The sequence below is a fragment of the Cryptotermes secundus genome, unplaced genomic scaffold (genome assembly GCF_002891405.2).
Source record: "Cryptotermes secundus unplaced genomic scaffold, Csec_1.0 scaffold1324, whole genome shotgun sequence".
Classification (NCBI taxonomy): Eukaryota; Metazoa; Arthropoda; class Insecta; order Blattodea; family Kalotermitidae; genus Cryptotermes; species Cryptotermes secundus.
This window is the reverse complement of record NW_019718633.1, coordinates 96,373-109,699: the sequence shown is the minus strand read 5'-3', so window position 1 is coordinate 109,699 and position 13,327 is coordinate 96,373. Positions and strand designations below refer to the sequence as shown.

Genomic DNA, 13,327 nt, shown 5'->3' with positions numbered 1-13,327 from the left:
TTCAAGTTTATTGCAATACGTGAAGCTAAACATAATACACTCTTAGTGACATCTTCATCCCGAGATTTTGAACATATCGTGAAATTCTTCAACAGGTGACTCGCAATTTTCGACACTGAAGTTTCCAAGAAAATTTGTTGCTTGCTATAAAAGCTCTCCAAGCTGTCCAATCAAATTCACTTAAAGTTTCATCTAGCCTAAACAGAGATTGGATGGTAATATTTGTTTGCCCTGGAATTAATGTATGTCAAAGTGGCTATTGTTTCGTTGAGTAATGATTTTCCAATGTTAGGTTTAGCCCATTCATGAAGGAAACAACATAATTTTGTATAGTTCAGCTGTAAACCTAGCACAAATTGATCGCTTTCAAGTCTCCACAGATATGTCATGAACATCTGACAAGACGGCGCAGGTTGCCGCAGGATTCCCCTATAAGAGTAGTGTCTGGTATAGGAAATGAAGGCCAATTGCTTTCATTTTGTAGCAACGCAGCTTTCAAACGTACCTTCGAAGGACTGATAAACAGACACCATTCCTTATCATCATATTGTTGGCCAAGGGCTGGCATGAGAGTTCACGCATTATTACATTACCCCAAATTATCTACCTGAGAATAAAGAGATAAAAAATTTGAAACTTGGGCAATAATATTACCTTAATGCTATATCATAGAATTCCATCAAGAAACCAAGAGTTAAATTTATTTGTTGACAAATTTTAAATCACTCAGGTCTGTCTGAAATATTAAATGATGCGTTGTCGATTTCATAACTTGTACTCTTCACCAAGTATAATTAGAATGACCAAGTCAAGGAAGAGAGGCCGCGCCATAGCCCAAGCGGTTAGTCGCTGGCTTCCCATTGCGGCGGCCCGGGTTCCATCCCGGGTCTGGTCAAGTGGGATTTGTGGTGGACAAAGTGGTGCTGGGGTAGGTTATCTCCGAGTACTTCGGTTTCCCCTGCCAATCTTCATTCCACCAAATTCTCCATCATCATAATCACCCGGAACAGGTACAATAAGCTAATCAGTGGTCTCCGTGCCGAGTCGACCCAAGTGGACTCCACCCCCCACTATGCGAAAAAGTCAAGGAGGATGAAATGGTTAGGGGTTGTAGCACAAATGAGGGAGAAGGGGAATGTATATAGGTTACTGGTGGGAAAGCCAGAAGGAAAGAGACCACAAGGAAGACCAAAACGTATGTGGGTGGACAATATTAAAATGGAATTTAGAGAGATAGGATGAAATGATATGTATTGTATTGATCTGGCTCAGGATAGCGACGGTGATTGGTTCTTGTGAACATGGTAATGAACAGGGCCCGAATTTTGATGACATGTCATCTTTTCTTCCTTGTATCCTATGCGATGCTCTTAAATATATAAATCTCGGATACGAGCTGCTGGTTACAGAAATGTAAATTTTATAGGTAACTTTGACATTTTTAGGTTTAAGGTTTTTTTTCATTTTTGGGGGTAATTTTTTGGTAAATTTTTGGACTTTTAAGGGTATTTCTTGTCATTTTTTGCCATTTTGGTGAATTTTTCTTCATGCCATTTTGGTGAATTTTTCTTCATATGTTTTCTGAAATGTGAACAACATGGAAGCGAAGTGTTCTTTCTCTTTCTCCTTTAGGTCATTTTTCCGGATTTTTTGCTCATTTTATAGGTGATTTTTTTAAATATTTTCAGATCATCAAAATCCGGGCCCTGGTAATGAAACTTCGAGTTCCATAAAATGCTGGAAGGGCTCATCTCCATGAATGAGTGCACTGTCGATAGACCAGACGATTCAAGTAACTAGGTGTATATATTAAGAAAGCCCAAGATGAAATGCACGAGAAGCACTGAGAGAAATCAGAGGAGGACGTGACAAGATAAAATTAACATGAAAGTTGTGTGAACATGTTAGACAAGTATGGATATATCCTAACCAAGAATATGTAAACACTGACGTTCAGAAGCTCACAGAGCAGAACAAGAGGAAGACTTCTCGCCCTCCTTATTACAACGAAAGTCCGAAATAATATAGTTTCATATGTGACTCATAACCTGCGGGTGATAGAAAGTTTATGCTTTTGACATCGTAATCAACTTAAAAACACACAGCTTACCTAATATCTGTGTGAAAGACCCTTGGAAGTGAGTAATTGTTACATAGTATATTATAGTTTTCTTTGCAATATTCTCCAAGTCCAAGTCACATTGCGACTGACGGTCAGTCAGTCAGTAAGTCTTGGTGTCGAGCGCCATCCGGGACTCATGACCAGATATTTATTACTGTTTGGCATTTATGGTCTTGTTTTTGTGGGCGCCCTCTCTGACGAGAGGACGGGTCTGCCTTTTGTATATGCTGCTGGCTCTTGCCAGTGTAGTCTTTCTCGGGTCTGAGTCCCTTGGGACTCGAGACCATATTTTACTGTCTCAGATTTGAGACTTCCATTTACGTCGCCTCCTACGACTCGCAGGGTCACGGTGGAGGTATTCGACCCCGCCTCCACACGGGGATGCAAAATTATCTTTAAATTTTATACATTATATAGGTGTTATTTAGAAAAGCATATAGTGATGACCATGTCTATTTATTTTCCCGGAAGTCTGATTGTTGTGATTAGAGAACTTCTCAACAGGTTTTGATGAAATATGATATGAAGGTTATGTCAATGAAAGCTGCTACAAATTCATGCTTTCTAATTTCTTTCAGTCGGTAAAACAATGTGGCCGAAGCACGAACTTTGAGGTTGAGCGATACTAACGCCGTTATGGAAATGCGGTAACCATTGTAACTGCAGGAGGCACAATTATATTAACAATAGAAATCTCGGTAAAACAGTAATCTTATTTACGACAGCAACCAAACGTACCACAGCAATATATTTTTTAGCTTCATGAAATATGCACAGGCTCGTATTCGAACTGAAAAGGCCAAGATGCGTCTGGTAAGTGCGGGCACTTCGGTAAGGATGGCATACTTCTAACCTTGTTTTATTTATGACAAGTTCCTAGCGTGCTTGGAAATTCGATTTGGTCTCCTCTAGAAATGTAATGAGTTCTCTTTCACAGACAGACAGACAGACAGACAGTCAGTGAGTCAATCAGACAATTACACGCATATAAATGGATGAAGTTGCAATGTTTCGAAGGAGGCAGAGGACAGTTGCAGATATTGTGTCCTAAATGTGGGCGGTAATTTATCTTAAGGAGTAGTGTCTTGTATGCGCTTCCTGAAGATCACAGAACCGCAACTTTTAGAAGACAAGCTTAATGCGGCTATGATCCCAAGAAATGTTCTAGAATAAATGTGAAAATAGAATCGATCCTGTCTCTAGAGGACGACCGCAAATCCAGTTCTCTTCCACCTCACAGCCAATGAAAATCAGCCTAGTACTGATTAACTGATTGGTAAATCAATCTATATTAACTCCACATACTGATATGAGTAATAAGAGATGTGCATAACTTACGTAAAGTGGGGAAGCACTATTTGCATTGCTTCCGAATTCTGCCACAGAAGTCATATAACAGGAAACGAACATATTGGACATACAGCAGTTACTGGAAAAATAAAATAATAGAACGAGCTTGCTGAAAAGGGAAAACATAGCTTTGAAGGAGGTATGGATGTAACGAAATTCAGGGACACAGTTGTGGCTGTTCAGAGCACTCCGGCTAAAATCCATAAAGCAAGAGCCAAACTTAAAAACTGAAGCTGAAACCACAGAGAAACTGCAGATATTACTGTGTAACGTACATTAATATAATTTTTTGAACATAATCCTTTGACATCGGTAGTCCGGTAAGACAACAAATCAAAATGAACTAATTCAACAAGGGCGATGGATTATGTAAAATAAATTATTTCTCTATTTCAAAATATTTACGTCAAATTAACTCTGTCCTCGAGGGACAAACTAATCAAGAGAATCATCCTAGAAGAATCCAAATTTTCTTTGAAGAAGGAGACGTGCTTAAGGAAAACCCGTGCAAGTCAAAGCACGACAATCGAATGTATGAGGTTTACAGAGAGTTTCCCATTTATTTTCAACAGCAATATATCTATGGTTGCGGGATTCTTGGATTAAGTAAAAATCTTCAACACAAATCGGCACGCTTGCTTCTTATACCTGTATAAAGTATCTGATTTAGAATTTCCGACAAGTTTAATAAAAGCTTATTAGCTCTTTCTTTCTGAAAGGGATGCCGCAAGGATCTGTCTTGCCACCCACATTGTTCAGCTTGTACATAAATAATGCCCCCACACCTTGTGATATTCAGCTGTGTTAGCTGGTGACATCTTTACGCATGCAACACGTTACAAGAAGTCTGCGTTCTCAGATAACTACAGAGCGGTCTCACTTCAACGGAGATCTGGTGTGCGCGGCAGAAGATATAAATGAATGAAGCCATCTATTTCTCCCAGAAAATTAGACCGAATTAGGCTCATACTACAGTGAGATCATGGAACATTCCCTTCGTATATCGTGTAAAGTACTGTGGCGTATAGGCGCTTTGCTAAGGAAAAATCTCGAAATAAACAACGAAACAACAGTCGCTGCTATGCAACAGGGCGATAAAGACCTCCACAACAATAGAGTTACTGTTGGAAACGGTGTTTTCTGCTCGCTTCGTGCAAAGCGGTAAGACAATTGGGGCGATTGTCAGTCAGTCAGTCAGTAACTCGTCGGAGAGGGTGTTACATAAGGACTGTTACCACCAAGAGTTCAGTTGAAAAGAAAATCTCTGGTTGTGGGTCTCAAGGGTCCTGATGCCAAGACGAACTGATTGACTGTAAACCGCCAGTCGTAAAAGAACTTTGACTTTTGATTCAGTCAGTCGACATTGAGCCTGTGAAGAGGAGATTAGGAGATTGGTGTGAAATTACCACTAGTCTGGTAGTTGTCACTTGAGTGTTGAGTACTGCACAGGAGGCTGGGAAAATGGAACCTGAGCGCGTGAAGCTGAAGAATCTACACTGTTGAAGTCGTTACCAGGGAACAGCTGGTGAGGTATAGCATGATGAGAAAAGGCTTAATGGGTATTGTGATGATTTGTAAAGTGTGGAGATTACCGCTAGTGCCATAATTGCTCGTAGTTCCGAGTAGTGTGTATAAGTGGTCAATAAATCCGCTCACCAATCCACACCCCATCTGAGGTCACACCCCTAAATCGTGACAGTATCTCAGTGTAATCAAGTGGACAATATATACAGGAATGAAGGAAGACAAGGCCTTCAAAATAATTTCGGTCTATTCCCTATTAGAAATGAGCTATTAGGCGCTAAAGTTACAGTAACTATCTATAATTCGCTCATTAGTTCCATGATGACTTATGCCCACCCATCTGAGAACTGGCAACACCTACAGGACAAGATTCTTTGCACCATTGGAAAACCGCCAGAGTGCACACTGGCTTACGATTTGCATATGGCTTTGCAAGCATTTTATATTTATAGTAATGTAACAAAATTATTCAGGCAGCAAGCAGAAGATATAAAATCGCGGAAATTCAAACATTCGCGACAGAGGACAAAGTCAAGCCTGACACATAAAATATAAGAGGCTTAAACTCGGTGGCGGTCAAACGTGCGACCCTTCAAGTGCCTAAGCTGCCCTTGTAACGTCATCAACATAAGATACAACACAATCTGCTGCACGAAGCCTGGATGTATGTACTGTACATGAAACTAATATGTTGCCATGTATTATACATACTTGCAAAAGTACGTATAAATACTATGTACATAGGTTCTCAAAGTGTCAGAAACGCTTGTAAAGGGATGGATTATATTAGCATTGGTTGTTATGCTTCTCTTCTTCAGCTCTAAATTTTGTAGAGAGAAAACGAGATAAGAATAGAGCGACTAGCTGGATGAACGTCCAAACCTGGCTTATATGTTACAAAATGAGCTGCTAGAAATTTGTGCTTATTAATTGGAAGCCGGATAGGCAAGATGGCTGTTGTTGTTAATGTTGCGAACATTCTAACCGGGCTGCGGCGTTAGAAGGAAAATAAAGAATACTGCATTTGAATGAAAGATTCATAATTTATTAAAATCTATGTCTATTGCTTGTAGAATTCAATTATGTTATTTGAACTCAGACCACGATGAACTTACATGTGTTATTCTCAGTGAAGTCAAAATGATTGAAACTAATCATTACAACTTGATTTCTTCAAACTTAATGCCAAATGCCGTTTACAAAAATTTCCATTGTAATATTGCAGGGTATAATCATAAAATATTTCCATTCGCTCGTAAAGACTAGCAATCCCGCTTGGTTATAAAAAGCGGCAGCTTCTCTTCCAACATCTCATAGTTACTAGGAACACAATGAACTTCTTCCTCTTGAAATAAATTCGATTCAATTCAAGATCTATAGGCATTCGTTATGTCTCGAATTTACGACGCAAAAAAATAGAACCTCTTCTCATTACCATTTCAATTACACGCTCCTACCCTTCGATCCATCCCTCCCGTGAGTCTACACTAATATTAAACTTATATTGGCCTTCTATACGCTTATTCATACCGCCCGTATCAAAGGATCCAGTTCTCTCCTCCACGTATTCTACCCTATTCAATCCAGGATGTTAACCCCGTAAGCAATGGGTACTGGAAGCACTTTCTCCAGCGATAAGGCTGCGCGCATATCACACTCATCGCTCGTCCTTTTCTATGGCCAAGGCTGTAAATGCACGGGGCTCTATAGCCAATCTCTTATACGCCTTCACGGCCTGGTGCTTACGCACAAGGACAAGTTTGTCTTTTTTATGTTTACAGTCTGAGATGTATGATCTTATTGAGTGGCTGTTAAACTTTCTCGTCAGTAACCTCAGCTTTATCTTCCAAAATATCCAGCCTTCCCTCCTCTTCGCCTTAGAATTTTATTATATATATTCAGGATTTTACATAAATTTTGTTCTTAATTTATTTTAATGTAAATAATAACAGTAGCAACTTAATGACTCTGAGGTCTGGCGTTTACACCTTCTAGCAACAATCTATGCTCTAACTCGGAGAACTTACATAGAAACGCACTTTCACGAAAACAGAAGGTTTTTTCCAATTAGACGAAATAATTAAATCAATATTCGCATATAATATTCGGATACCTGCAGCGTGAACCGGCAAGTCAGTCACTCAGGTTAATCAGAGTGTCAATCGCATAGACCTTAGGTCAGATACTTAGCCAGTCAGTTGAACTGAGTCAAGTCATTTGGCTACAGGCTGTCAGTCGATGACAGAACCAATCAGAGAGGTCGTAAGTTAATTAACCCGAGTAAATCAGTCAGTTGACTAGAGACAATATCAGAAGTCAGTCACTTAGCCACAACAGCAAATCGCTCAGCAAAGTCAATGTGTCACCAAATAAACACACCAACTCCCATAAATATATATATATATATTTCTTCCTTGGCACTACAGCCCCAGTGGGCCTAGGCCTATCTTCATGAACTTCTCCGTTCACTTCGGTTTTTCTAGATCTTACACATTCGGTAGGACTCCTTGGGCGGATGATCAGCTCGTCGCAAGGCCTCTATCTGTACACAAACACAGAAAAACGCACACACACATCCATGCCCGGAGCGGGATTCGAACCCACGATCCCGGCTTCCGAGCGAGCGAAGACAGTGCACGCCTTAGACCGCTCGGCTACCGTGACCGGCCACATAAATATATAAAGAAACAAAAAAGAAAGAAATAGCTTCGGTACTCACATCTGACGTTGAGCCGCACCTCTATGACTTGAGACTTGGTGGAGTATGACTCGTGCAGAGCAACGCACTTGAGCACTCTGCCGTGTTGCTGCTTTGTGAAGCTCAGTTCCAGAACTGACGTGGCGACCCACGTTCTGGGATTGTCTAGTTCTGTTGAGTTGCTCTGATTCGTACTCGTAGTGAGTTCTTCATCACCTGTGATCGACACAAAGAGCAGTTAGCCGGCTTAATTAGATTTTGGAGACTGCACTGAGATTACTTGGCGTAATTAATCTTGGCTCATCTCAGTCCAGTGTAATCCCTGTTACACAAAAAAAACTCCGTGGCCTGTAGTCCACAAGCGAACTATACCGACCGAGCGACCGCCACTTGTCGGTAACGTTGGTGTCAACTTTTGCGGATAGAGGGTGTCACGTGGTCAGCTCAACGAATCCCCACGGCCGTTAATCTCGGTTTTCTAGACCGGGCCGCTATTTCCTTGAAATAGCTCCTCAATTATCATCACGAGGCTGATTGGACACCGTTCCAGACTCAATATTTCTCAGAAAATCTGTTAGCGCCGGGAATTGAACCCGGGACCTCTGGATCTGTAGCCAGGAACTCTGACCACTAGACAACAGAAGCGGTCAATTCCTGTTACACACTAAACAAAAATGAGAAAATATACATGTTCTTTATACATAAATGCAAAGATTCTTATTTTATAAAAAATCTGTCTGGTAGCATAAACTATAGATCTTATTAATATCTGAAACACTTATTTCGAAATGATGAAATTGAACAAAAGAATAGGACAGATGGTTCGTGATTTTATGCAATGTATCATCATTGTGACTGGATATGCAGGTGTTTGCTCGTATATGCAAGAAATTAATATCAAAACAGGAGAGGTATGTAAAATATACAAAATTTCCACACTTGCGTAGACGAGTACTATAGAATGTGATTTGATCTACTACCAAGCACAGTTTACAGTACGCTCAGACGAGCATCTTAGTCGTATCCATGACAACGAAATATTTTGCAATGAAACAAGCCCATTTGTTTGTGTTCCTAAATGTCATACAATCTGGAAGGTAACGAGTTTAAACAATTATACCAACTTGAACCTTTACTAATGATATAACCTGACAAAGATAATATAAGTTGGGTGACAGTTAACTAAGTTGGAAGTGCTGACTTACCGAGTAACCATTTGAGTCTAGCAGGGGGATTCCCATAGCGACTAACACACTTGACTGTGGCCCGCTCTCCAGCCTGGGCCGTAACATTATGCCCTGGAAGTACTTGACTTGTATTATACTCCACCCGCGGTCGTTGTGGCGCCACTGAAATAAATAAAAAAAAAAAACAGAATAAGAAAACTGCTCCACTGACTGTAATATAAATTCCAGACTGAGTGCATATGAAAGCAACATGGTGCCAAAAAGATATTCATGTACAATTAATCAATTAAATATTATTAATCGCGCACAGACGAATTCTGTAACACGGCGTGTACCGCTAGACAAACACTATATTCGTAAGTATAAACACGTTGTAAGTCATCATGGAACTTCTCCAGAATATAATTTTTCACTCTCCCGGAACTTAAAACCTTCTTAATTTTTTCTTCTCAACGAATAATATTTAAGAAACAGATAAAGAACAATTCGATGGATGTAACAGGAAGCAATTATGGGAAAATATAAATGTACAGTGTTATATTTTAGCGTCCTGTTGCACTGATTTTCATCCATTATATGTATACAGTGGCCGTCTTGTAGTGCACTCAGTTTCACCTGTCACTTCACAACATGTTTCGGCAACATAGTGCCATCATCAGGTGTCCCAATTACGTCAATCTATTGCATTGCTTGCCCTCATATGTTTTCACAACACCATTTAAAAAGTATTTAAAAAGTCCGTATTTGTCAACTATGATAAATTTACACTCGCTAAAACTTGTTAAGATAATTCATCTTATTTGTCTTAATACCTATTTTGGTGGGGGCACTTAAACGGCCAAAAAGAAGCTAGGAAGATAACATTAAGATGGATCTTTGTGGAAGCCGGTTGTGAGAATTTCAGGAGAATGTAACAGGCTGAGTGTCATGAGCGGTGGTGGGTTTTGGAGTTAATAGTGTTGAATCTTTGGGTTCTGTTACCACAGAATTAGTTAGCCTATAAAATACACAGGAACATATTTTGTTTTTCATTTGAGAAATAATTTTCTTAAGAAGTGTTTACACTGGAATTTTGTGTAGAATACTTGCATGGAACTGCATAGAACATAATATTCTGGACAAGTATATGGATTTTCTTCGAATAAGTCAAAACACGCAGTAGCTTCATGCTTGTTTCTTGCTTGGTTTTCTCTTCGACCCTGACGATAGAGGTGATACGTCCTTCCAAACTGTCCGGTGATTTTCACCGAAATACATGACGTTATATCCCAGGAGAAAGCATCCTTTAAGGAATGCTTACACTGCTTTGGCGTCCATCCACTTCTCCATATTGTGATGTATAGACCCACTGCTAGGCAACGACTCGGTTAACACATTCCCGCGGGAGCCATCATTCATAGGCAACGAATCAGTAAACACGCCTCCTTTTTAACAATAGTGGCTGTGTTTTCTGCGTTGTCCGTGCAAAGTGGTTGTAAAGAAGTGTTCAGTAGAGTGAGCAGTGAAAGTGAGAGTTGTTGTCAAGAGTTGGGTCGAGTCCTGGAGATGACAGTCCAAGGTGATTGAGAAGGAATGGCAATAAATGACTTGGACTGTGGCAAGAAGACTTCATGTGTGATTTTAAATTACAGTCAGACTGATAATCCGTTGCCAGGACACCATAAGTGTAGCCTGAGAACCCTAGTGCGTGTGAACAGTGAAATCTTAAATGTGTAAATCAGCAGCAGCGCTGTATTACCTGTAGGCCCGAGTTATGAATGTATAAGGTGTAATATATCAATTAATACAATCCAAAACCTGTCTATAGTCAACCCTACACGTGACAATGTTGTGTGCCTGTGCTTTATAGGAGGGGAAAGTCAGAAATTATCCGCACTTTCGCCATAACAAATCTTTAGGTTTGTCACACTGCTTTCTGCGCATGCATGCTTAGAGTTGGTACTACTGTGATCATGTGATCGAAGTTTGACTTTGATTGCGTCATTTTTCTTGATGCTGTGATAGTGTAAACATGGCCGCTCCACTAGCAGAGTGAACCAAGGATTAACAAAGAATACAGATCCGATTTCTCTGGTTGGAAGGTGTTTCATGGACTGAAATTCATATATGGGTCCATCACTATGAGGCAGAATCCAAAAGCCTGAGTATGGCGTGGAAACACCCGGGATCACCAACGAGGAAGAAATTCAAGACTCAGTCTTCCGCGGGAAAGGCGATGCTAACCGTTTTTTGGGACTCAAAAGGGCCTATACTGGAAGTCTACATGGAAAAATGGTATACAATGAACAGTGCAAGATACAGTGATTTGCTGGCCAACAATCTGAAGCCAGCAATTCGCACCAAATACCGAGGCCTATTGTCAAAGAAAGTGTTGTTGTTGCATGACAATGAACACTCACACAAGGACGGTCAGACCGTTGAAACCATTAACCATTTGGGTTTCGAGGTGCTGGAACACCCTGCCTACAGCCCGGAGCTCGCCTCTTCCGACTGTCATCTTTTTCGATGGCTCAGAGATGCTTTGCGAAGTCGTCGATTTTCTACGGACAAAGAAGTGCGGGAAGCGATGCATAAATGGTTGCGCGACCAACCGGAACCCTTCTTCTTGGAGGGAATACGCAAGCTTGTGGACCGCTGGACCTAGTGCATCAACAAGGAAGGAGATGGTTGCGCGACCAACCGAAAACCTTCTTGGAGGGAATACGCAAGCTTGTGGACGGCTGGACCAAGTGCATCGAAAGGGAAGGAGACTATGTAGAAAAATGGCATACTCGTTCAATCCTTACTTTTGTATATATAAATTGGAAAAACAGAGTGCGGATAATTTTTGACTTTCTTACGTATGTAATTGATTGCTTAAAGCATGCAGTAAGACCTGAATAAGCATTATGGTATTTTATACCTGATGTTTATATATTTCTGGCTTATTTAAAGACGCTATGAAATGCTAAGATTATACAGAGACTAACAACACGATCAGTGAAAAATGAATTGGAAGAACTGAGGACAAACCACGTAAAACGTCAGAAAAAATGGCCCGTCTACGGGCCCGGATTTAAGCCCATGACCTTTCGAAAACGAGACAGAAAGGCAAACACTCCATTTAGACGTTTGGCACCTATTTGTATACGAAGCACATAGCTTCAAAGTAGCAGTAAAGAGCAGTAGGTTTGTTTGAGGATCATTCGTCATGAATTTTGTACTAAGTACCATGTCCTGTATCTTACCACTCTTTCCAATTTGGAAATTGCTGACGTCAACTTTGTTATACAGAAATTTAAGTTACGATTTTCTTCTCTATTTCTGCCATGTTAGTTTTTAAAATTGCCTTTGAAGCAGGCACTCCCTTCGGTTGTTTAAGTTCACGCATTTTCTGTCTTGTGAATTCAACTGACGTTTTGCAGTTTACGTTTCTTCGATTAACTGTGATCACGCAGAGCCTGGTCACTGTTTTCATCAGCATATGCAAGATGGTGAAGAAATAAACCATTGAACCCTTATTTATATGTACGGAAGTCCCAGAACACAAGTTACCTTTCATCTGGCAATACAAAAATTTTATCGTATATATGTACAGAACAACGAATTGTATGTCGCGAAACCTTGTTCTATACAATTCAGAACTTCCATAGAAATTAAGTTCTGTACAAAATTTCGCTCCGTAAGCTTACCTCTAAATATTATATTGAGTGTCTGGTTTCTTAATTTTCTGTTCATCTTTTCTCCTGAGGTTATTCGATCAGTTCAGAAAATGGATTTCTCCCCAAAACTTAAATTTCATTCAAAACTTCTAGTGGTATCAAGCTAGTGACATAGAACGTTTATGGACCAAGTACTACATATGATATACAGTAATTTTTCCTTTATATAAAAGACTTATATTAGCCTTCTATAGTTTAAACTTGATAACTGGAAACAAACGTGTTCTTCATTTCTAGTTCCGTCTTCGAAAAGTTTTGACTTATCTCCGTATGTCCGAAAACTTCAGCTTCTATTTCTTTTCTGTTCAATTTCTCGACTGAATAACTTCCTCAGAAGTTTCAGTTTGAAGGGAGGAGGGGTTTCTGAAATACAATGGTGCTCTGCAAGGGACCCACTCCCGGTCCTGTGTTGGTGGTTGGAGAGGAAACGTCATGGGCCACGATGAGCTGTTTGGTCTGCGAACTGGAGCGACAAGAGGAGGCAGGAATTGCTCCCTGTGTAGTGAGAGAGAACATGATTTCGAAATTGTAGGTTTGTAGAACATCTACCAAGAAGCAAGTCGAATGCTGTAATGATAACTATATTGTCAGTAATGTATGCAAGAGAGAGAGAGAGAGAGAAAGGAAGTTGCTCGAAACATTGTTTTGGAGGATGATCTATAATGTGTTACGAAATACTGGAGACACAAGAGACTGATTTACACCTGTGACAGAGGTAAGAGTTAAGTTCTCCCTGTGCTTATTT

The 13,327-nt window shown here is 40.2% G+C and overlaps 1 protein-coding gene across 1 annotated transcript in view; it reads right to left on the bottom strand.

Moving 5' to 3' along the window:
* The window catches only part of LOC111863313 (hemicentin-1), a 232,131-nt gene that overhangs the window by 153,413 nt on the left and 65,391 nt on the right, over positions 1–13,327 (bottom strand). Inside the window, exons 2-3 of the mRNA XM_023849520.1 lie at positions 8,900–9,043; positions 7,716–7,910 (exon numbers count right to left, since the gene is read on the bottom strand). Of these exons, the coding sequence (XP_023705288.1) occupies positions 7,716–7,910; positions 8,900–9,043 (339 nt within the window). The remainder of the gene's footprint in view (positions 1–7,715; positions 7,911–8,899; positions 9,044–13,327) is intronic.